Source organism: Girardinichthys multiradiatus, chromosome 14, assembly GCF_021462225.1.
Source record: "Girardinichthys multiradiatus isolate DD_20200921_A chromosome 14, DD_fGirMul_XY1, whole genome shotgun sequence".
NCBI lineage: Eukaryota > Metazoa > Chordata > Actinopteri > Cyprinodontiformes > Goodeidae > Girardinichthys > Girardinichthys multiradiatus.
Window position 1 is genome coordinate 42879913 of NC_061807.1, and position 26198 is coordinate 42906110.

The 26198-nt window shown below is 40.1% G+C and overlaps 2 protein-coding genes across 3 annotated transcripts in view; both read right to left on the minus strand.

Annotated features, from left to right (window-relative positions):
• Positions 1–6358: 6358 nt before the first annotated feature.
• LOC124880805 (leucine-rich melanocyte differentiation-associated protein) lies at positions 6359–24557 on the minus strand. The gene is made up of 5 exons (XM_047386161.1): positions 24498–24557; positions 20508–20745; positions 12854–13036; positions 12683–12760; positions 6359–6670 (listed from the first exon to the last, which is right to left on the minus strand). The coding sequence occupies exons 2-5, from the start codon at positions 20669–20671 to the stop codon at positions 6481–6483; spliced, it is 615 nt and encodes a 204-aa protein (XP_047242117.1). The 5' UTR covers positions 20672–20745; positions 24498–24557; the 3' UTR covers positions 6359–6480.
• A 566-nt stretch (positions 24558–25123) lies between these two features.
• frem1a (Fras1 related extracellular matrix 1a) overlaps positions 25124–26198 on the minus strand; it is a 58203-nt gene continuing 57128 nt past the window's right edge. For both annotated transcript variants that reach the window (XM_047386157.1, XM_047386158.1), the window contains one exon: positions 25124–25759. In XM_047386157.1, the coding sequence (XP_047242113.1) occupies positions 25557–25759 (203 nt within the window). In that variant the 3' untranslated portion in view covers positions 25124–25556. The remainder of the gene's footprint in view (positions 25760–26198) is intronic.

The following is a 26198-nucleotide window of genomic DNA, read 5'->3' on the forward strand; positions in this document are numbered from 1 at the left end:
GGTGGAGTGTCTTAATCAGGACCAGGTCTCCAGGCCTCATTCTGTGGGATAGGAGCAGAGATTATCGGCAGACCACTGGACATTTGTTCTTCTTTTGTCTGCAACATTTTATTCATCCACTCAGCTAATGAAGGTTCCTGTTGTGCTTTCTCTATTTCATTCATGTCAGAGGGCAGAGAAAACGGTCTGCCATGTACTATTTCTTTGAGAATACAAATTCACATCAGCAACTTGGTGTCACGTGATCTCAGGCTCAGAACACAGTGGGTGGAGTTATACAATGATGTACAGTAGGTGGCAAATGGAGTAAGACCAGTTTGATTTGGAGTTATTCTCATCCATAATTAACCAGGGATAGGCATTCGGGCCATGTCCTCCCTGTTTCTTCCATTGTTTTCCTTAATCTTTAACTGAAACCCTAATGCATTAGAACTTAGTTCTATTAATTTATTTACAAAATGAGTTCCATTATCTGACCTTATAATCTGTGGGATACCATATGTGGGGAAGAAATGTGTCACTAGGTTCATCTATTACAACTAGGCAATATTTCTTCCCCCGTGTTTGCAACAACTTATGCATGATCTGCAAAAATGATTTGCATAGTCAGAAATATTTATAGTGTAGCATTAATGCTTTACCAGATGTGACATATTCCCCCCTTGACACGTGGGTCTTCCCAATGTGTCACTGTAGCCGCTGTGTTGTATAAATATTTTGGGAGGATTGGTTTATCTTCTATCTGATTGATGTCATCTTTTCTCTGTGCTCCTCTCTTTAGCCAGGCCTTTATTTCTGTCTTGGTTGCTGACTGTTGGGCGTCTTTCAGCACGTCTGTGTCTATAAATAGCAGATCTGACATTTTCTCTTTAATAGGTTGAAATGAGTTAGTTCTGTCCCTGATGATGTTTTAAAACCTCTATTTTGCCAAATCTTAGCATGGTGATGTATTGATCCGAAAACGTATTGGCTGTCTGTGTATATAGTAAGTTTTTGTCCCTCATGTAATTCACATGCTCTTACTACAGCATATAATTCTGCTGTTTGGGCTGAGCATGTATTGGGTAGAGATTTAGCTTATATTATTCTGTCGATGGTTGTTACTGCATAACCAACTCTATTCTTTCCATATTCATCTTTAGATGCTGAGCCATCTACAAACACAACACATGAATCTGGTAGAAGGGTTTGAGAAATGTCTTGTCTGGGTTTGGTGTCTTCTTCAACTTTTGCTTTATAAGAATGTGGTTTTCCATCTTCTGCAGTAGGTATTAGAGTACTTGGATTTAAAGGGCACATCTTTTTAGAGTTATGTTTGGCTGTGATAATAATAGTGATGTCAGTGTGATATGCCTTGCATGTAGCGTCAGGTGCTTCTCTTAATATTCCTGACTTCAACATATCTTGTATTATTGGCTTAGTATCTTCTTCAGCTTCTGGCTTTAAGGGGTATTGGCGGACTAATGGCCTTTTTTCAGATATTAGTTTAACCTTGTATGGTGGGAACCCCTTTATAAGCCCTACATCAGTTGATGATTGGGACCATAGTTCAGGTGGGACAGCAGCTAGGGCAGGATGCATGTTGCTCTCTTTGCTCTCAGCTAAGCCCTGTATTTGTCCCTCTGCCTCATCTAAATGTGTCCTTGGATGGACTTTGACTGTCCACGCCAGAATGAGCTTCCAGATTCCTGTATTAGGATCTACCTTTGACAGTGTCAGTGCTGTTCCTGCAGAGGTTTAAAGCCTCTGTTTTTCCAAATTCTTATTATTCTTTTTATCATATATTATAAAGTAAGTCCTTATTACATTTAAAAATGAGATCACTATTTTTGGTAATTGCTATTATTATAAATAATGCTTGGTTTAGTTCTTATTAAAAATAAAAATAAAAACTCACTCACTGATGAACACAAAAAATGAAGGGCATATTATATCTTATAATCTTAGTTTGTTTTACCCTGTTTTATAGATACAACATACAGTTTCAGTCAGCTTTGTATTTAATTCAAGTAACTAAAGTTTGTTTCAATTAACTAAAGTTTTATCTATTTCAGTCCAGTCCAGTAATTCTGTTAAGGTTAATTTCATCTTATGTTAAGTTAGAGTCTAATTCAATCATTTTGAACCTGACTGGAAAACGTCTAAACGTCTGTTAAAATATTTTTGTTTTATCATAGAGAACTGACCTAATATTATTATGGTATGTTGAGGACTCTAATTTTTACATAACATGAAACAGACATTTATTTCACAAAAACAGAAAGTCAAACACAGACATTTGGCCACATGAAAGTTTAAATAACCTGTTTGTACAAGAATTGTGAAAAATTGAAGACAGATCTATGAACTGTCTTATGGTTATCAGTATTTTCAATACAGGTAGAACCTTTGCCATCTTTATATGATTTTTCGAAAAAGATTCTGGAAACCTTATTAAGATATAAGTTTGGCAAAGATCATCAGAACATCAGACCTTTATTAGCGCTTTTAAGGTCCCTCAAAGATGCATTACAATGAAATCAGTCATTCCCATTCACACACATTCACACACTACTTACTTATTTCTCTGTCAGAGTCATTTTATTTGCAAAAATTTGAACATAATTTGACTTCTATTATTCTTAAAATGCACATCGTTTCCTCATAACCCCTTTTGTTTCCACTAGGTCTGTTTTAAACGCTTCAATTTTTTTTTTTTTTTATTCACCAAGAATCAATAAGGTGGTCTTAGTGGGTCCACCTTAAAGGTGTTATCTGTTGGGTGTCATGTTATCATTGTCAGGTCAGTGAGGTTCATAAGTCAGTCAGAACCTTGGTCATTTGGTCTGTGCACATAATGTTTCATAGATCCAGCCTATGATTAATCAGCAAAACTTCCACCTATAGGAGAAAAATTGATTGTTAATGAATGAGCTGCATTTCCTAGGAACACTGTCTTCCTCCTGGATGAGCATCACCTGTTGAAAAACTTTCATCATTGTTTGTTTCACATATTCAATCAGATCTTTATATTATACCAGTAGGTGAAGTTGTTAGTATCTCATGTAGACTGACATATACTGTTGCATTTGGAGAGGATCTCAGATTAAATAAACATAGTTAGAGCTTCAATCCAGGTTCATTTTGTGTCTGCAGACTTTAGCCAATTTTTCTTTTTTTTTTTTTTTTTATACATAAAGAGCAAGATTCAAAACATTTTCAAAAGGCAGATTGTGGCAGAATGTAGACAAAACTGCTTATTGATTGACAAAATAACATTCAAGCATACGACCACCATATTAAAAGGCTCTACTTCTAGAGAATCACTAAACTTCTGAGGTCCGGTTTTGGCCCGCGGACCTTGAGTTTGACACATGCAGGGTAGAGTTACAAATTTTTTTTTTCAGACCTTTCAGCAGAGACAGGCTTAGTTTTATCTTTGTTTTCAGGCAGCTGCATCTCTTTGTCAAGGTCGTTTCACAGAGCTGAAATTTAACTTCTCTCAAAGAGGAAAAATCAAGAATGCACACAATCTGAGCCAAATATGGAATTATTTCCCTGTAAAATGAATCTTTTGCATTTTATCATGGTGTTGTTGGTAGTATAACACCATAGAATGATTTTTAAAGCACCTGTTTCTCACTAATGCTTGCCTACAAAATCTTTTACTCTCAGATTACTTCTTTAACAACTCTAGTCATTGTTCACTGGGTTGTCCAGTTGGACAGTTTCCATGTTGTCCACATTGTCACCTCCTCTTTTAACTTCTTTTACCACGTCCTCTAAAACCACCTCTTAGTCTTTATAATTTGGGGCTACCTTGGTATTCTAAACTGGGATGGGTGGCAGTCCGCCCCCCTTTATTTGTTTTCAGTTAAGCTGAAAGTTTTTTTCTGTGCTTTTCTTAAGGCCTCAGTATTATGGCTATGTCAGTTAAAAGCTGCTCTTATTGTTGTTTTTTTAATTCATCTTTTTGTTTTAATCTGTTTATCAACTGTGAGCACTCAGGGACTGAAAAGTCCCCTTTGAAATTATAACCTGGCAAGGTTTTTTATTGTCTCTTGAATCTTTTGAATGCATAATCTCCAGTTTAAGATCCCCGTGTAGTTTTAGGATTTCAGTGATAATTAAGTTACCTGAAAATCCGTATTTTTATGCCATCGTGCACATATTTCTGTTAAATCAGAGCTTTTTCTCTGTTCTTCCCCCATTGTTCTTTGTTATTTTTCTCTTTTTAGTTTTCATTATTGCTAATTTTAGATCCCCTTGTAATTTTAAGACATCCTTTGTATCTAATTTGCCCAAAAACCCATGTTTTTTATTTTTTATTCCATCTATGACAGATCATACCTGCTCCTTTTACATAGTTCTCCATAAACTTTACCTCCCATTCTAAGTCAATTAGTTTACTTTGTTTCTTCCCCATTATGTTTTATGTTAGTTTAATTATAGTATAAATGTCCCAGATAAAAGGTCACTGGCATGAGACTTTAAGGAGAGGACATTAACACGCCCTTCTACTGCGACTAATTCGCAGCGGTGTTAATTTTCTGGAATGAAATCCGACCTGAATCTCCAAAGTCACCAGTACGTAGTTTTAATCTGGGCAAAAGAAAACACAGGACTAGCAGAATCCTGCTATGATTCTATTAAAATGCTTAGTCCTCCATACACACACAACACAGTCACACAGTTAGTTTCAGGTACCTTGTAATTTTTCTAAGTTAACTTGGTGTTATTTTATGAGCTCAATTTACTCCGTTCTTTTTACTTTTATAGCGCTTATTCTATTCCCTCGCAGGGGAATAACCCTTAGTCGTTTTATTTGGCCCCCTTCTTGGCGGGGCCCTACCTTAATTTGTCACTATTCCTTTCACGGTGGAATAAAACCATCCCAATGCAGCGTCCTTACCGGCGACGCACTACCAACGACTTTTAAGTACTTTTCTTCTTTTATTTATATAGCGCTTACTCTATTCCCTCTCAGGAGAATAATCCTCAGTCGTTTTCTTTAATCCCCTTCACGGCGGAATTGTACCAAATTTGTCACTATTCCTTTCACGGTGGAATAAAACCATTCGAATGCAGCGTCCTTACCGGCGACGCACTACCAACGACTGTTAAGTACTTTTCCTATGAACTGTATTTTAAAACTGTCTCACCTCGGAGTTGACTTCTTGGTGACTCTTTGGACCCTGTGAGAGTCACCCCGCGCAGAGGAAGGCAATAACCCACTGGCCAGGTGTGAATTCACACACACCGGGACTTTCAGCCACTCCGGCTAAAGGAGGCTGTGCAGCGGTGCTTCGCTCGACGTCAGGCTTCCCCCACGGATCCCAGAGTCACTGTTAAAGCAAAGAGAAATAAGGTTATTGAATTAATCCGGCTCGAAGGACCAATAAATGTTAGGTATTATTTAGTCAACTCAGAGGTAAGAACGATACAGTCATAGTTACTTGCAGCAAGGGTAGCCCACTTTGCAGTGAAACTACAAAGTTTTGACACCCTATCTCTTTATTTATATACACAGTTCAACAGACAGTTCAGACAGGGTGTGTGTGTGTGAGACGGAAAGGAGGCTGGTTCACACAGAGATAACAATGATCTCACACACACAGGGAGGAAGGCATAGTGCAGGTGCCTTCCAACCCAAGGTTTTTACATGAGTGATAACAAGTTTTTGCACCCATCCAACAATGTCTTATACTCTCATGATTTTCCTGTTTATGTTCTCTAGGTGTTGTGGTACTATTTAATTCCTTTGTGTTTAGTTTCTGACTTATTCTTGTGTTTTGTTCTTTGTACATTTGGAAGTAGTTTTGTTATACATGTGTTAGCATTGTTCCTCTTTTAATAGTTTCTTTGTATCTGAGACGAGAGCTTCATTGGTGTTTATTAGTCTCCATCCCTCAGCTTCCCTGCATTAATTTTGCCACAGCTGCTCCACATCTCCTCTAGTTAGCTCATTTTGGTTTCTTTGTCATCTTCCACCACTGCCGCAGTGTTTAAGCTTCTGATTTCCATTCTTCACCGCTGGATTCTTCCGTTTGGCTTTTTTCACCAGGCCTGTTTTTCTGACCATGCTCCATGATCTGTTCTCCCTGTGTAAGACCAGCCTGTAAGTTTTTCTGTTTCAATATAAAATAACTATTTTGACAGTTCAGTCTCTACACTTTACCAAACCAAAAACATGACAATGTGTTATAAATAAGCAGGAAGGAGAGGGAAAAAAGATGGTAAAACCCTGTTAACCACAGATCTTCTACAGAAATCAGTAACAGTATCTTAGATATACTGTAGTAGTATCTTTGTGACCTCTGCTTGGCACTTGTTAACCAGTCAGTTAGTTAAAGACAAATAAGCAGAAATGATACACATCTGAACAAGAAAGGTTTCTTGTTTTAATATGAAGGTGCTGCATCATTTAATATATTTATAAATGTTGGCAGAATCAGTATAGACCAAAATTAATTGAATATCAATATTGTGAAAGGGACGATTTTATTGTCTTATAATGGTATCGGCCTTCCTCTGCATGTGTGTGTTTTTCCTGGACAACTCGTCCTTCTTCCTTCTGCTGAGATTGTCCTGATGCAGTGTGTAGGTTTTCCTGGCTTGGACTCTCTCCTTCTCCAGAACCTCTGTGTCATCCAGAATCTCAAGGTCTGGGATCTGACTGATCACATAATGTCTGCGGAAAAGGCCACATGAAAACAACAATTCAGTCAACCTGGACAAGACGTTCAGTTGCTAAGATGATGTCATCTTTAGTTGTAGTCCAAAACAGCCCAAAGGAAACTGACTTTCTGGTGTCACAAGGCAAATGTGTTTCTTTCAAATATTTCAGTTGTTTTCTAAATTATTAGATCTGTTTAACAGAGGAAAAAAATGTCTGGGTGTATCTGTTCACGCATCGCGTGTACTTATTGGATAGGAATACTGGAGAATAGAAAGAACGAGAGAATACTGGCTCTAAGACAGGAGGGATGGGGTATTTGAATATATTACATATTTTTAAAATATCAAAACTGGAGCATTTAAAATTGTTTGATAAGGAAGAATAAAAATGAACTGTAGACACAAACAGGTAGACTTCTGTCAGATTTAACAAGCCATTCTACAGTAACCTTGTGCTGTGGCTGTTTTGGGCCACAAGGGGGTGCATTATATATTATATATATATATAATATATATAATATATATACATATATATATATATATATATTATATATATATTATATATATATAATATATATATATATATATATATATATATTATATATATATATTATTATATATATATATATATATATATATTATATATATATTATATATATAATATAGAAATCTGATTATGTGTTTTTTCATACAGTGCAGGTAAATAGCTGGTTTCAACTAACTGTTAAAAATGTGTGTATGAAATAACATTTCTAACTAGCTGCTATATATTGTTGCTAACATAACAGTTACACCTACAATAGGAATAATAAAGGAACTATAATTCAGGAACAAACTTTAATATTTTGTCTAAACACATCTTTAAGGTGCAGTGTGTTGTAAACTCAGATAGCAAAGAACAAATTAATACATTGGCAGTGATTGCAATAATCCAAATTACTGTGATGTTCTTTGGGACTGACCAGTAACATTATAACAGTAACTATATATATATATATATATATATATATATATATATATATATATACAGGTCCTTCTCAAAATATTAGCATATTGTGATAAAGTTCATTATTTTCCATAATGTCATGATGAAAATTTAACATTCATATATTTTAGATTCATTGCACACTAACTGAAATATTTCAGGTCTTTTATTGTCTTAATACAGATGATTGTGGCATACAGCTCATGAAAACCCAAAATTCCTATCTCACAAAATTAGCATATTTCATCCGACCAATAAAAGAAAAGTGTTTTTAATACAAAAAACGTCAACCTTCAAATAATCATGTACAGTTATGCACTCAATACTTGGTCGGGAATCCTTTTGCAGAAATGACTGCTTCAATGCGGCGTGGCATGGAGGCAATCAGCCTGTGGCACTGCTGAGGTCTTATGGAGGCCCAGGATGCTTCGATAGCGGCCTTTAGCTCATCCAGAGTGTTGGGACTTGAGTCTCTCAACGTTCTCTTCACAATATCCCACAGATTCTCTATGGGGTTCAGGTCAGGAGAGTTGGCAGGCCAATTGAGCACAGTGATACCATGGTCAGTAAACCATTTACCAGTGGTTTTGGCACTGTGAGCAGGTGCCAGGTCGTGCTGAAAAACGAAATCTTCATCTCCATAAAGCTTTTCAGCAGATGGAAGCATGAAGTGCTCCAAAATCTCCTGATAGCTAGCTGCATTGACCCTGCCCTTGATAAAACACAGTGGACCAACACCAGCAGCTGACACGGCACCCCAGACCATCACTGACTGTGGGTACTTGACACTGGACTTCTGGCATTTTGGCATTTCCTTCTCCCCAGTCTTCCTCCAGACTCTGGCACCTTGATTTCCGAATGACATGCAGAATTAGCTTTCATCCAAAAAAAATACTTTGGACCACTGAGCAACAGTCCAGTGCTGCTTCTCTGTAGCCCAGGTCAGGCGCTTCTGCCGCTGTTTCTGGTTCAAAAGTGACTTGAACTGGGGAATGCGGCACCTGTAGCCCATTTCCTGCACACGCCTGTGCACGGTGGCTCTGGATGTTTCTAGTCCAGACTCAGTCCACTGCTTCTGCAGGTCCCCCAAGGTCTGGAATCGGCCCTTCTCCACAATGTTTCTCAGGGTTCGGTCACCTCTTCTCGTTGTGCAGCGTTTTCTGCCACACTTTTTCCTTCCCACAGACTTCCCACTGAGGTGCCTTGATACAACACTCTGGGAACAGCCTATTCGTTCAGAAATGTCTTTCTGTGTCTTACCCTCTTGCTTGAGGGTGTCAATAGTGGCCTTCTGGACAGCAGTCAGGTCGGCAGTCTTACCCATGATTGGGGTTTTGAGTGATGAACCAGGCTGGGAGTTTTAAAGGCCTCAGGAATCTTTTGCAGGTGTTTAGAGTTAACTCGTTGATTCAGATGATTAGGTTCATAGCTCGTTTAGAGACCCTTTTAATGATATGTTAATTTTGTGAGATAGGAATTTTGGGTTTTCATGAGCTGTATGCCAAAATTATCTGTATTAAGACAATAAAAGACCTGAAATATTTCAGTTAGTGTGCAATGAATCTAAAATATATGAATGTTCAATTTTTGAGAAGGACCTGTATATATATATATATATATATATATATATGTATAGTTACTGTTATAATGTTACTGGTCAGTCCCAAAGAACATCACAGTAATTTGGATTATTGCAATCACTGCCAATGTATTAATTTGTTCTTTGCTATCTGAGTTTACAACACACTGCACCTTAAAGATGTGTTTAGACAAAATATTAAAGTTTGTTCCTGAATTATAGTTCCTTTATTATTCCTATTGTAGGTGTAACTGTTATGTTAGCAACAATATATAGCAGCTAGTTAGAAATTTTATTTCATACACACATTTTTAACAGTTAGTTGAAACCAGCTATTTACGTGCACTGTATGAAAAAACACATAATCAGATTTCTTACTGTCTGACATTACACCAGACTAAATGTTTCCTGTAAGGTTACCAAAATGATGTCTATTTGCTAAATGCCAGTATAATAAGAGATTTTTAAATTACATTCTTCTAAGTCAGAAGTTTACATACACTAAGTTATTACTACTAGTACTAGTTATTGTTTGGGCACAGATATTGATGTCATGTTTTTGTAAACTTCAGGTTAATTCACAAAATTTGAATTCAGTGCAAGCACACTGTGTTATGCTTCTGGCACGTCTCCCTCTACCCTGTCTCCCTGGCTGCAATCAGCAGATTAGATCCAATTTCTAGATGCTTGAAGGTTCCATGTTCATCTGTTCAAACAATTATATGCAAGAATAAACAGCCTGGAGACGTCCAGCTATCATACTCTTCAGAAAGACGACGTGTTCTGTATCCTAGAGATGAACATGTTCTGGTATGAAATGTGTGAATCAACCCAAGAACAAAAGCTTATGAAGATGCTGCTGAAATGTGAGTGTCATTATCCACAGTGAAATGAGTCCAGTACCAGCATGAGGTGAAAGGTCCCTCGAAGAAGAAGATGCCAATAATCCAAACACAACATCAAAAGCCAGATTACAGTTTGCAGATGTACAAATACCTTGAATTTAGAGACATGTCCTGTGGTCTGATGAAAGTAAAATTGAAATGTTTGGTGATAATGGCCATTGTTACATTTGGTGGAAAAAGAAGGAAGCTTGAAGCCTGACAACACTGACCCTACTGTTATGTACGGGGTGGCAGCATGGGGGAGGGGTGTTTTAACGCAGGAGGGGCTTTAAAATATATATATGGTATCTTGAGAAAAGAACATTATGTGGAAACAGTGAAGCAACATCTGTAGAAATCTGTCAGGAAGTTGAACCTTGGACACAAACGGGTCTTCCAAATGGACAATGACTTTGATCAAACCACCAAATTAGTTTCAAATTACAGGTCCTTCTCAAAATATTAGCATATTGTGATAAAGTTCATTATTTTCCATAATGTAATGATGAAAATTTAACATTCATATATTTTAGATTCATTGTACACTAACTGAAATATTTCAGGTCTTTTATTGTCTTAATGCAGATGATTTTGGCATACAGCTCATGAAAACCCAAAATTCCTATCTCACAAAATTAGCATATTTCATCCGACCAATTAAAGAAAAGTGTTTTTAATACAAAAAACGTCAACCTTCAAATAATCATGTACAGTTATGCACTCAATACGTGGTTGGGAATCCTTTTGCAGAAATGACTGCTTCAATGTGGCGTGGCATGGAGGCAATCAGCCTGTGGCACTGCTGAGGTCTTATGGAGGCCCAGGATGCTTCGATAGCGGCCTTTAGCTCATCCAGAGTGTTGGGTCTTGAGTCTCTCAACATTCTCTTCACAATATCCCACAGATTCTCTATGGGGTTCAGGTCAGGAGAGTTGGCAGGCCAATTGAGCACAGTGATACCATGGTCAGTAAACCATTTACCAGTGGTTTTGGCACTGTGAGCAGGTGCCAGGTCGTGCTGAAAAATGAAATCTTCATCTCCATAAAGCTTTTCAGCAGATGGAAGCATGAAGTGCTCCAAAATCTCCTGATAGCTAGCTGCATTGACCCAGCCCTTGATAAAACACAGTGGACCAACACCAGCAGCTGACACGGCACCCCAGACCATCACTGACTGTGGGTACTTGACACTGGACTTCTGGCATTTTGGCATTTCCTTCTCCCCAGTCTTCCTCCAGACTCTGGCACCTTGATTTCCGAATGACATGCAGAATTTGCTTTCATTCGAAAAAAGTACTTTGGACCACTGAGCAACAGTCCAGTGCTGCTTCTCTGTAGCCCAGGTCTGGGGAATGCGGCACCTGTAGCCCATTTCCTGCACACGCCTGTGCACGGTGGCTCTGGATGTTTCTACTCCAGACTCAGTCCACTGCTTCCGCAGGTCCCCCAAGGTCTGGAATCGGCCCTTCTCCACAATCTTCCTTAGGGTCCGGTCACCTCTTCTCGTTGTGCAGCGTTTTCTGCAGCACTTTTTCCTTCACACAGACTTCCCACTGAGGTGTCTTGATACAGCACTCTGGGAACAGCCTATTCGTTCAGAAATTTCTTTCTGTGTCTTACCCTCTTGCTTGAGGGTGTCAATAGTGGCCTTCTGGACAGCAGTCAGGTCGGCAGTCTTACCCATGATTGGGGTTTTGAGTGATGAACCAGGCTGGGAGTTTTAAAGGCCTCAGGAATCTTTTGCAGGTGTTTAGAGTTAACTCGTTGATTCAGTGATTAGGTTCATAGCTCGTTTAGAGACCCTTTTAATGATATGCTAATTTTGTGAGATAGGAATTATGGGTTTTCATGAGCTGTATGCCAAAATCATCCGTAATAAGACAATAAAAGACCTGAAATATTTCAGTTAGTGTGCAATGAATCTAAAATATATGAATGTTAAATTTTCATCATTATATTATGGAAAATAATGAACTTTATCACAATATGCTAATATTTTGAGAAGGACCTGTAGTTGCTGAAGGACAGCAAAGCCAAAGGTCTGGATTGGCCACCACAAAGCCCTGATCTCAGTCTCATAGAAAATTTGTGAGAAGAGTTGAAAAAGTGTGTGGGAGCAGAGCCCTACAAACCCAAACCCAGTTCTACCAGTTTTATTAAAAGTAATGAGACAAAATTCCTGAAAACTATTGTGAGAAGCTTGTGGAAAGAAATCCAAAGTATGAGTTTGCTAGTTCCACAGTTTAAAGGGCTGTCTATTAAATAATATGGAAATGGAAGTAAACTAATACATTTTAAACAACTTGGAGAATGCTTAAAGCAATTCTCTCATTATTTTGGTATTTAGCAAATAATAATTTTGGTAATCCAAACTTACCTAGAAAAGGGAAAATATAGTCTGATTTAATGTAAGACAGTAAAAAAAAGGTTATGTGTCTTTTTATACAGGAAATCTAAACATCTGGTTTAATCTATAGATCTTTTAATGCAGATGTTTATTGAAAATAATATCTAAAGCAACATATTATTTATCAAGATACCTGTGTTTTGGAAGAGAAATGAAAGTCAAAAGCTCACCTGTAGTCTTTATATTGGGACAGACTTCCTCCATTGAAGTAGCTAGGTGCGGCCTCATTGTTCATCATACTCAGGATCCTACAGTTCGAAAGGAACAGAGACATGCATCAGATAGAGGACAGAAGGATGCACTACCATCAGCTGCCTGCAGAACTGGAAATAATAGCTGACTTGATATTGGGGAACTTTTGCCTGATCTCCTCCACAAACACTGGCAGGTTGTGAATCTTGTTCTTGTTGATGCAAACTGCGGTAATGCTCGGCATGTAGGGAAACTTGACATGAGATGTGTAGTTGTTGGAGTCCAGAATCAGAGTGCTGAGCTTCTCGAGCCGCCCCAACAGAGCCGGGTTCCAGTAAAAACAGAATCAAGGAGATCACACTAAAAACACGGATGGCCTGTTCACTGAATGTAGAACTGCTGGCAAAACTTTCCATCCATCCATCCATCCATCCATCCATCCATCCATCCATCCATCCATCCATCCATCCATCCATCCATCCATCCATCCATCCATCCATCTCAGGACACAAAGATCTAAGATCCGAGTGGAACCTGCTCCACTTAAAGCAAATACTGGTTTTCCCAGTGCAGCAATATTCAAACAGCTGTTTCCAAGGAGTCATACATGTAATCAAATAGCAGGTAATAAGACCACTGAGATGTTGTTCGATGTATCTACAAAGCGTCATCTGCATCTGATGATTTTTACTTACGGTTTTAAATAGAATATTGGTCACTTCACTAACTGCCTGACAAACACACAGTTCAGCTTGTGATGCCATCACTTCTTAGGCCTAGATGTGCCAGTTTCTGGAAATTCTAATCATTTACATATCAATTCACGATCTTATTTACCAGATGGTTTTGTTAACATATACCCACAAAAATAACATCACATTCTGCAATGAAAGCTTTTTGACCCACTTGGTTGCTTTAAAGCCTATCTTCTTTGAGGCAGAAGCTTCACTGTAAAAGCTGCATAAAAAACAATGTTTCTTACCAGTTAGGTGTTGTATCTGGTCTTTTAATTACATATGAGCTATCCAGGAATTTATACACAGGACACTTTGAAAGCAGACAATTTGTAAGATGTTAGAATTATTTTTCTTCAGGACATGTATAAAAGGTGTTTTATTTAGAGTTGTCAGAGGACTCGTCTGTTCCTGTCAAGCATCTCAGAGAGTATCTTACCAGTCTCATAAGCTGTGGATGTATCTTTCTTGGCCACATGGATTTCTCATTCAAGTTCATTGCAGCTTTAAAACATGGTAACTTGGTGAGCATAGTTATTCCGTTTTTTTTTTTACTATAAATGGATTTCCTGACAAATGGATCTTTAAGTATTGCCTCAACCCAGTAACCAGTAAAGCTGGGTTGCAGATATAGGTAACAGTATATAAGTTATTTATAGCTGCAGGGAGTAATTATTTCAGCTCGGGACATTAGACTACATTGAAAACTGGATGACTTAAAGAGGATTTTTTAAATCTTGTTTAACCAATGAACACTTTATGCCCTCACCAGCTACACAAGCTCTGATTAGGGGGCTGTTTCACCCAGCAGCTGAGGGGGCTGAACAAGAGGCAGCTGCAAGCTCCAGATCACCATGTATGGATGTTAAGTAAGACACCACTGGTATAGTGAAGGATTTACTCATAAAGTTAACACTGAATTTAAACAGATTAAGAAAACACACTATTAAAAATATGACTGCCATATAAAGCAGACCACATTAATTATCAAAGCTTTGCTGAGACATTTGCAATTTCCTGAGACAGTATGTCTGCAATGAACATCTTTGTACCAGTTCAACAAAATATAAAGGCTTGATTTCCCCCCAAACTTCAGTATTTATTTATATGAACAACAACTTATTTGTATGTGTTATATTTACTTATCTGATTCTTAGACTTTTGTTCTCTGTTTTCATACAACAGTGCTGCTTTTTTCTGAACCAGGAGTAGAATGAGGAGTGGATTCTCAGGTTTTCACAATACATTTTCAATTGGACTGGGATCAAGATTACTAGACATGTCACTGAACTCGTGTGTGTTACTGCAAAGAAAACAAACTCTTTTTGCCTTGTATCAAGATGGTTTCATTCTATCATAAGTTTATTATGATTTAGTGTATTTTTTCATTGATCTCCACCTGTGTGTTTCTGGTGAAATTAATGACAGTCATGATCCATACTTGTTTGTGTTTCTGTTAATTAAATTCACCTGATTGCCGTTTCATCTCATTTGTATTTGAATGCAAAACACCATGAACATCCTTTGGAAATCCTGGGTTGTATTCATCGATATCTTGACTATAACTGCAGCAAAGTTGGATTGAATAAGTTGAAGCATGTTTGTTCCACAAAGGTTTTAGTCGGGCAATGTGCCAGACGGAGCTGGGATTTCGGCACAATGTAGCCAAATGTGTCAAAATTGTGCTGCATGTGTTTTTTTCTTTCATAAATGGGAATCTGGTCAAATAAAAGTGTTGATTTCCACTGTAGGACTCATGAGACAGCCTTTGGTCATGACATTTACCCTGTATGTCATCAAAATGTACAATTGTGTACAGCATAAAATCAATATAATGAGAAGAAATCAAACTAAATTGTATCCTTTTATCTCCAACTGGAGGAATGTTATTGAAAAAAAAAAAGAATTAGCACTGATAAACTATATAAACAAGTGTGCAAGAACAATTAGCAATAAAAACTAAATGAACAAACTTGTTGACCACAGGAATTTCTTGCCAGTTGAAATTCGCATTCGAATTGGTAATATTGTTTATGTTCTGGATGGTGCTTACAGTAAAAACAGCTTGAACAGGGTCAGCGGTGACCATGATTTTATGATGTCAAGTCAAGGTCCTGGAGGATGCCTCTGGCTAAATGTAGGAGCTTGTGCCTCAATGTCAGGCTCACCTGGAGAGTGCCACTTGTCCTCATTGTCATCACCAGGTCTAGAGTTAGCCTGACTTGCCTGCCTTGAAAGTTGTTTACCTCTCTTTGTTGACTTGGATGAGCTGCTCCTTTTTGTTGGGACAGAAGCTACCTTGAGTTTCATGGGCATTGAGGCACTATGTAGGTGACGGGCAGGTGCCTCATACTCCTCATCTTCTTAGGAACACAATAGTAATACTGTAACGATACATCATGTTTATTTTGTAACCATAATAGTTTGCCTTGAAGAAGAAGATAAAGCCTCAACCCAAGTAGTGGAAGGCCGGGTTCTTTCACTGCCATGTAGTCCTGCCTCCTTCTGGCTGTAAAAAATGCAGGCCTTTTGTTCTAAAAGCGGGGGTTGTTTTATTACAAAGTTTTCTGATTACAAGATCATATATTTCCTACTGTACACAGAAAATAATAAAATGACACATAAAGGCAATAATGTATTGCTGTAACAGTAAATTGGTATTGGTAAAGTGTCAATGATATAACAGCTACAGGGGTTGGACAATGAAACTGAAACACCTGGTATTAGATCACAATAATTTATTAGTATGGTGTAGGGCCTCCTTTTGCGGCCAATACGGCGTCAATTCGTCTTGGGAATGACATATACAAGTCCTGCACAGTGGTCAGAGGGATTTTAACCCCTAACCCATTGTAGCTCTGTCTAGAAGGTGAACCTGCACCCCAGTTTCCGGTGTCTGCAGCCTCTAACAGGTTTCTTCAAGGATTGTCCTGTATTTAGCTCCATCCATCTTCCCATCAACTCTGACCAGCTGTCCCTGCTGAAGAAAAGCATTCCCACAACATAGTACTGCCACCATTATGTGTCACTGTGGGAATTGAATGTTAAAGATGATTTGCTTGCCTCCACTTCTATCATTTTACACGTAGGAAACTTAAACAAGACTTGGCTTTCTTCTTGGAGCCCTTCCTTAAAAGGCCAAATTTGTGGAGCACAAGAAAAGTAGTTGTCCTGTCAACAGATTCTCAAACCTGAGCTGTGAGCTGATTAATGATTTCTTTGCCCAGCCTGTCAGTTTAGGTGGTCGTCTATGTCTTGGTAGGTCTGCAGTTGGTCCATCCTCTTTCCATGTTCAAATGATGGACTGAACAGAACTCTATGAGACCTTCAAAGCAAAGTGATGTTTCAGAACCTAACCGTGCTTTAAACTTCTCTAAATCTTCCTCTCTGAACTGTCTGCTGTGTTCCTTGGTCTCCATGATGCTGTTTGTTCTCTAATGTTCTCTAACTGACCTCTGAGGCCAGAAACAGAACAGCAGCATTTTTACTAAGATTAATTTACACACAGATGGACTCTTTTTACTAATAAGGTGTCTTCTGAAGGTAATTGATTTCTTTAGATTTTATTTTTTTTATATTTATTTGAACTGCCACCTTAACGTGGTGGAGGTGTTTGAGTGCTCGATTGATCCTAGAGGCTATGTCGTATGGGGCTCAAATGTCCCTTGTAGGGTCTCCCATGGCAAACAGGCTCTGGGTGACAGGCCAGACAAAGACCGATTTAAGACGCCTTCATAAGGACCAAACAATCGAAGCACATGACATCGCATGGTACGGCAAAGCTGGAGTCCCACCCTGGAGCCAGGCCTGTGGTCGGGACTTGTCAGAGAGTGCCTGGTGGCCGGATTGCTCCTCGCGGGACCCGGCCGGGCCAAGCCCGAATGAGAGATGCGAGGCCATCCCCCAGTGGGCTCACCACTTGCAGGGGGAATCATGAGGGACCAGTGCAAAGACGATCGGACAGCGGATGAAGGTGGAGACCTTGACGGCCCGATCTCCGGATGCCTATGCTGGCTCTAGGGACATGGAATGTAACCTCACTGGAGGGGAAGGAACCTGAGCTTGTGCAGGAGGTCGAGAGAAACCGACTAGAAATAATCTGGCTCACCTCCACGCACAGCATGGGCTCTGGAGCCCAGCTCCTCGAGAGAGGTTGTACTCTTTTCTACTATGGAGTGGCCCGCGGGGAGAGGCGGCGAGCTAGGGTGGGTTTGCTTGTTGCTCCCCAGCTCAGCCATCTCGTGTTGGGGTTTACCCCAGTGGATGAGAGGGTTGCATAACTGCCCCTTCGGGTCAGGGACAGCTCTCTGACTGTTGTTTCAGCGGTAGTGCGGAGAACCGGCTGGTGGCGTCCCTGTCTGGGGTGCTACATAATGCCTTTCTCAGGGACTTCGTTATTCTGCTGGGGGACTTCAACGCCCACGTGGAAAATGACAGTGACACCTGGAAAGGCGTGATTGGGAGGAATGGCCTCCCCGATCCGAGTGGTGTTTCATTATTGGACTTCTGTACCAGTCACGGATTGTTCATAATGAACACCATGTTCAAACATAAGGGCGTTCATCTGTGCACTTGGCAACAGGACACCCTAGGCAGGAGGTCAATGATCGGCTTTGTTGTCATGTCTCCAGACCTTCGGCCGCATGTTTTGCGGCTCAGGTGAAGAGAGGGGCTGAGCTGTCCACTGATCACCACCTGGTGGTGAGTTGGATCCACTGAAAGAGGAGAAAGCGGGACAGACTTGGCGGGCCCAAGCGCATAGTGAGGGTCTGCTGGGAACGTCTGACGGAGCCCACGACCAGGGATGTATTCAACTCCCACCCCCGGGAGAGCTGTGACCAGATTCCGGGGGAGGTTGGAGACAGAGTCCGAGTGGACCATGTTCTCTGCGTCTATTGTCCATGCCGCTTGCCGTAGCTCTGTGTTGCCTGTCGTGGCAGCAATCCCCGAACCCGGTGGTGGACACCGGCAGTAAGGGATGCTCTCAAGCTGAAGAAGGAGTCCTTTCAGCTGTGGTTGGCTTGTGGGACTCCTGAGGTGGCTGAAATGGAGTGTGAGGCCAAGCGTGCCACAGCAAGCAAAAACTCTGGCCTGGGAGGAGTTCGGTGAGGCTATGGAGAAGGCCTACCGGTTGGCTTCGAAGCGTTTCTGGCAAACCATCCGGCGCCTCAGGAGGGAGAAGCAGTACTTCACCAACACTGTTTACAGTGGGGGTGGGTAGCTGCTGACCTTGAATGAGGACATTATTGGGCATTAGAAGGAGTACTTCGAGGATCTCCTCAATCCTACCATCACGCATTCCCTGGTGGAAGCAGATGCTGGGGACATGGGGTTGGACTCTTTCATCACCCAGGCTGAAGTCACTGAGGTCGTTAAAAAGCTCTGCGGTGGCAGGGCTTGGGGGGTGGATGAGATCCGGCCTGAGTACCTCAAGTCTCTGGATGTTGTGGGGCTGTCATGGTCAACACGCCTCTTCAACATTGCGTGGCGGTCGGGGTCAGAGCCTCTGGACTGGCAGACCGGGGTGGTGGTCCCCCTTCATAAGAAGGAGGGTGTGTTCCAAGTATAGGGAGATTACACTCCTCAGCCTACTTGAAAAGGCCTACGCCAGGGTATTGGAGAGGAGAGTCCGGCCGATAGTCAAACCTTGGCTTCTGGTGGAGCAGTGTGGTTTTCGTCCCGGACATGGAACACTAGACCAGCTCTACACCCTCTGCAGGGTACTTGAGGGTTCATGGGAATTTGCCCAACCGGTCCACATGTGTTTTGTGGACCCGGAAAAGGCATACGACTGTGTCCCACCTGGTGCCCTGTGGGAGGTGCTCCAAGAGTACGGAATCAGGGGCCCTTTATTAGGGGCCATCCGTTCTCTGTACAAGCGGAGCAGGAGTTTGGTCCATATTGCCTGCACTAAGTTGGACCTCTTCCCGGTGCATGTTGGACTCTGGCAGGGCTGCCTTTTGTCACCGGTCCTGTTCATAACTTTTATGGGCAGGATTTCTAGATGCAGCCAATAGCCAGAGGGGTCTGGTTTGGGGACCAGTGGATTTTGTCTCTTCTTTTTGCAGATGACATGGTCCTGCTGGCCCCCTCTAGCCAAGACCCACAGCATGCACTGGGGCAGCCGAGTGTGAAGTGGCTGGGATGAAGATCAGCTCCTCCAGGTCTGTAAAATCCGGAAAAGGGTGGCTTGTCCTCTTCAGGTTGGAGGGAAGTTCCTGCCTCAAGTGGAGGAGTTCAAATATCTTGGGGTCTTGTTCATGAGTGAGGGGAGAATGGGGACGCTGTGCCACACCGTTGTGGTGAAGAGAGAGGTGAGCCAAAATGTGAAGCTCTCAATTTACCGGTCGTTCGACGTTCCTACCCTCACCTACAGCCATGGATTTTGGGTCATGATCGAAAGAATGAGATCCCGGATACAAGCGGCTGAAATGAGCTTCCTCCGTAGGGTGGCCGGGGATTCCCTTAGAGATAGGGTGAAGAGCTTGGCCATCCTGGAGGAGCTCGGGGTAGAGTCGCTACTCCTCCACATCAAGAGGAGCCAGTTGAGGTGGCTCTTGAGGTATTCCAGGCAAGTCCCACCGGGAAGTGGTCCAGGGGACGGCACAGGACACACTGGAGGAACTATGCCTCTCGGCTGGCCTTGCAACGCCATGGGCTCCCCCGAGAGGAGAGAGGGACGTCTGGGTGTCTCTACTGAGTCTGCTGCTCCAACGACCCGGTCCCGGATGAAGCGGAAGACGACGAGTACGAGATTTTTATTTAGGGGTATTAGACAAAAGGGGACTGAAAATAAATGCACGGCACACTTTTCAGATTTGTATTTGTTAAAGAAAGCATCACATCCTGGCTTAGCTGGTGAGCAAGCTGTGTAGGGTACAGTATCAGATAAGCAATAAGAAAATGGTAGGTTATTTTCCTTTGACGGGGGCATTTCATCACTACTCAAATGCAAGGCAAGTTATAGAGTTTTGGGGTAATACTTTTTATTTAGCTCAAAGAACCAGAATTGCATGCCATATATACACCCCCTGGTGACTCGGTTTTCAGTCTGATAAAAAAAGGATACTCATCCAGGATATTGTAACTCAGGTCCAAGACCTCCAGCGTGTCTGTCTGCATTAGTATGGTGTCATATGGGATCTCTGTCAGGCCCTGATAAGCAAAGGAAAGCCAGTGGAAACCTGAGGCTTGATTGGCCAGCCTGTGCTCTGCTGAGGTCTGAAGATCCATGACAAAAAAACAACTCTAACTTCTGCTTCTTCTCCCCACTTGGAAGGATGAAGTATGATCACACCATGAGCAGCCTGAACAAGAAACAAAACTGGTAATTGTTCATATGCATCACTGAGCATCCTGAATGACATTCAAACCTACACTGTACTTTACTGATGTAGGTTTTAGTATTTTACCAACTCTAATATTGCAGACTATTTTTGTATGAAGACTGTGGAAAGTACTTTGGTAGAGTAACACACTATGAGACAGAAGGATATGATGCAAATCATAGTCAATGACTGAACTATATGTTTATCCATATATAAAACCAGAAGCCATGGTTGTCAATTCAGTCATGAAAAAAAACAAGATAAGCCATGATTTAACTGATTAACTTTAGGTCTAGACTTTCAGTGGGGCATTGCAACACCTTGTGTTTTTTAGTTGTCAGTCATTGGGTTGGAGATATGATGCTGTGTTTGAGATCACCGTCCTGTTGACCCAGTGAGGAACAAGTGTTAACTGCCAAACACATGGCCTCACAACTGACTGAAGAATACTTTGGTATACGTAGGAGTTCTTCATCAAGTCATTGACTTCAGATGCCCAAGTACTCTGGCTGCAAAACAAGCCTACATCATCAAACCTGCACCACCATACTTGACAGTTTAGTTTTCTCCAAACATGTCTCTGTGCACGATGGCCAAACACGTCTCTTTTCATTAATAATTAGACTATGAATGTGATAGAACCAATGAGGTTTTTGACAGATGTTTCCTAAAATTAATCAGTGCCGACTGTGTATTGTAGGGGACTTATTAATTCATATATTTAGGCCTGAGCAGCAAAAGCGCTGAGAAGGCCTCTTGTAATGACAAGATTTCTTAATATTATTCTTTTGACCCTTTAAGTGGCTTTTTGGAGGCATAAACATATGAAAACTCACCCAACCTTGCACAGAATTGTCCCCCTGAGTAAAATGTTCTGGATATCAATGGAATTCTAAAGGGGCGTGGCCAAATGGCTTTGCAGCTCCCACTAAACTGAGATAGGCCAACCGGTTTAACTTAGAGAACAAAAACGTCTCTTCAAGGTATGGTTTGAACTCCGAAGGAAGTTAGCCATTTTGGATTAAAGTCGCCATTTTTTCTCCTTCACACATGTGTATCTGAGCAAACTCCTCTTACAGCTTTTTACTTAAAGACTTCAAAATGACTGTATAGTCTTAATGCATTGGGGATCAAAAGTTATCAAAAGCTTTTTGCTGTATGAAAGTATGTGGCTTTGGCAAAGCCTCAAAATCTTACTTCTTGCTATAAAAGGTTTAATAACCTCCAGTACCCAATACATTCACCTTCTTATTTGCTGACATCAAGATTGCCCTACCCACTAAGAATATGAAGTCACATGTTCCTCTAATAGATGTCCTTCTTTTACATTATCACTCATGCAAGTTTCAAGCAGTCAAGGAGTCTGATAACACAGAACAAGGTGAAGTTGAATCCTACAGGGAACAGTGACTGTTAGCTGGACCGTGTTGGCATGGCAGACCTGCAAATTTTGATATCTTGCATACAGTTGGTTCTAAAACACACATGCATGATCCAACTTGCTCCAAACTGGATATGAATGATCTTTGTCAACCACCAAATAGCTCAGCTGGATTACATTGGAATTTGACTGAACTGTGCCCCCAGAATATTTCAAACGACAATATCTCCCTTATGATTATTGGATCCGCACCAAATTTTATCATCACTTTAGCCCTGCCCACTGAGAACTAGGTAAAAGGTTTCTGTGGTGAATGACCCTCCTTGACAGTCTGTACAAGTTTTAAACTTTGTCTCAGAACAGATAATAATTCTAGATTCAGGTGATCATTATTGATCCTTCATCAGCAAACAGGAAGTGACCACAGCTTCCTTTGGGAAGGTCGGATTTTGGCCAAAATTTGAGAACTCACCAGAGCAGAACTTAGCCTGAAGTTCAAGTTTAGGCTTGCTCACAATACTGCCTAGTGGTGACATGGGTAATGGAGCGCTGGGTTGCAGGCAGCGAGGCAGGCAGCACTATGCTGCGAGGGTGGCCCAACGCTGCTTGGAGCTTTAATGAAGAATAGTGATTAAATGTTGAATGGTATTCCCACATTGTCATGATAGTCAGTTGTGGAAGGACCCAAGTGCAGACATAAACAGAAATATGATTAAATTCATTCAATAAAATAACAACTTACAACAGATGTGTCTCACACAAAACAGGAAGCAAAGCCCTGGCAAAGAACCAGGCAAAGAGATGGGGAGCATGGCAGGATCATGGAAGAATTTGGCAGTGAACAAGGAAAAATAAGTAGCTTAAATACTGAGGTAGAGAAGCAAGATGACAAGGAAACCAGATGAGCAAATCAGAGAAAATGAGTTGCAGCTGAGGCAGAGTGAGAAGCAGAGAAACTGAGAGGAGATTTATTAACTCAGGGGAGGTAAACAGAAGCAAAGAATCGGAGAGGAAAATTGATATCTTACAGAAATAGTTCTAACAGAACAAGGAACACAAGAACAAACTAAGAAACTAATACAGAGGAATACATAAATAACAGAAAAATGAGAAAGACATATACATACAAGAAACCCAAAACTCAAAAATCTAAGGATCATAGCACACATGTTCTCAATTAATTTGATCAATTCAAATCTTGGAATCCTGGAATAGGGCAGGTGCAGGCCTTGGCTTCAGCCCATTTCTTTTTGGTAAATTATCAGTTTACAGAATATAATATCATATTGTTACTTACAGTAAGACAAATACGTTTGGCCACAACTGATATCTGCAACTTCCCAGATCAACATTTATCCAAAGATTAGTGGGAGTGTATGTTTATATATTTGAGCTTACATGGACAGTTTTGAACTGAATTTGAACTAACCTAAATTACCTGGATGTCAATTGTTTTGCTTTGTAATGTTTAGGATGACATTAGTTGTGAATTGAGGCTGTATAAATAAACTATGCAGAATTAATGTGAATTATAGTCTTCCTAGAGCAACTTCTTTACACAGTCCAAGAATAATTTGGTCAGCATTTGTCAACATGATGAAGGACCATGTAACAAAGTAAACATTATATGAAAGTTGTTTAAAGATATCATGAACATTTTGAAACTGTGGTCAAGAATTTCCCCAGATCTTAACTTCCACTGAGAACCTGTGGTCAGTTCTCAAAATGCAGGTGGAAACACAGAAGCCAACACACTGATAACTCTAAGCACAAAGAAGAGAAGAATGGATCACCATCAGTCAGACCTTGGCCCAGAAGCTCATGTACTACATGTCAGGGTTATGAAGTTATGAAGAAGGAGTATTGACTCTTCTCAAGAGCAAAAATAAAAAACACGTTTCAGCATTTAAGAAAATCATGGAAGAAATGTCAAGGCTGCAAAACACATGGATCACTTCTCAACATTTACATGAATGTAGCTTTAGGGGCATCCTGTATTATTCAAGATAAAAACAAGACATTCTATGGATTAAATGCAGATGTACTGGTGTTAATGTTAACGTTAGTAAAATATCAGTTTTTAACACAAAATGCCATTTAAAAAATATTTATCTGTCAGATTTTCTGTCTTATTTATGACACATGGCAGAATTAGCTGAAAAACACTTGTTCTTAAATAAATCGGCTCAAAAACAATAGTAGTTACCTAAATACTTAAAATCTTACCAAGAACATTTTTGAAATCAGTTGAATGAAAACATGAATATTCAGGATTCTCTGCTGCATTGGTCCAGCATACAACTGGATACATGTTCTTCAAGCATATTTGGTCAATTTCAGCTGAACTCACCGAACTGAGGAGGACATCCTGGATCTCTTCACTGCAAGCAAATGTCTGCAAACTATTCCCAGCTTATAAAAGGGCCTCTTTCATGCCCCGCTAGGAGATCACATGATGGAGATAATCACATTGCTGCTTAACCCTGTGGTTCAAACCCACTGGTCCTGATCTAAATAATGCAGCCTGGGATTCTTAGAAAAGGGAATCTACAATCAATTCAATGACATGAACACGTTTAAATGTAACAATTTCTCTTCAGTTTGAGAGGGATTTCTGCAAGTTATTGAAACAAGATTCTGGAGTTCTAAAGAAAATATTGATTGGATTTAGTTTTTGTTTTTAATTAGATTATGTTTGGGGAATTATAAACTGTAAATGCAAAATAAACTCATGAAACATGTTTCCTAAAATCACATTTAGAGTTTTTATCATCATCTTATTATCTCTAGTTTGATGACGTGATTTTATGTATCATAAAAAGTTGAATCAAAACTAAATTTTGTTGATGGGAAGCCATGGAATTGTTAATAATTTCTATAGTGTGGTGAAGAAGCCCGCATTACTCATCTTTTGACAAAATACACCTCTTCGGTCCAAATTCTGCTCATATGTACAGGCAAAATGACAATCTGTGATAATTTTACTTGGACACTTTAATGAAGAAAACAAAGAATTTGACCATTAATGTACAGTTTCTGAAACATGAATGAACTCAGATTAATTCATGAATATTTATACATTTATATTGTAAGCAAAATATAAATAAGGAGAATGTTTACAGAGAAACATGTTGTCTTCTGTACATTCGGTTCGTCAAAGTTCTGGACAGATGATCCAACTGTTTTTACTTCAACAGAAATTAACCAAAAGCCATTAAATACTTCTTTAGTAATACTTTCAGTGGTTAAATAGAGCGGAGTTTACTAAAATACCTTTGTTACTGTGTGGTATTTTCACAATAACTCGTAAATGTAGGTCATGAAAAAGATCCCAGTGGTCCTCAGTGTTGTATCTTGAGCATCAGTCCTTTGTTCTGCAACTCTGCAGTAAAATCTCTCTAAGTTGTTCTTAAAGTTTCACTGAGCACACAAAGCGATGACCTCTGCTACTCTTGCAGTCTCTGATATGCCACTTGGCTCTTCTCCATACCAGCACACACGTCCTGTTTCCCTTCATTTTGGAGTAAGGAGGTGTCTTTTTCCAGTTTGTGTAGCTGAAAGGCTCGCCGTCCACCCACTCCCACCGTCCTCGATCCTCCCTGTTGTTCAGACCTTAAATTATAAAAAAAATATATATTTTTTTATCACAACAGTTGGTCAAGGTGCTGTACAACATCATAAAGAAAAAGCATCCGTTTACCTAGGTTGAAAATGAAAATGATATTTTGACATTGTTTAAACGTCTCTAAGATTTGAGATCTGCAGTTGACTGATCTGTGACAAAATTCCAATGTAAAAAAACTATTGCAATAGTCCTGGCAGGATGAAATGAAAGCATTGATGAGCTTTTAAAGATTACTCTAAACTGATAAAAACTAGTTTTAAGGAAGCATCCATCTGTTTGTTAAAGTTTAAACAGTTGTCCAGAATCCCCCCAGGCTAATGACAGAGGGTCTCATATAATTGCTCAAAGTGCCAAAATCTTTGAAATCATAAGTTCCAAAATATTCTCTTCATATACTTTAGGATTTAGTGCCATCAACCCCTTGAC

Coding starts and splice junctions, on each gene's coding strand:
- LOC124880805 (XM_047386161.1), bottom strand. CDS start 20,671: ATGGATCTTCAGACCTCAGCAGAGCACAGGCTGGCCAATCAAGCCTCA. Junction 13,037..20,507: donor AGTTACAATATCCTGGATGA/GTATCCTTTTTT, acceptor CTGTTTTTACTG/GAACCCGGCTCTGTTGGGGC. Junction 6,671..12,682: donor TCCCAATATAAAGACTACAG/GTGAGCTTTTGA, acceptor CCTTTTCCGCAG/ACATTATGTGATCAGTCAGA.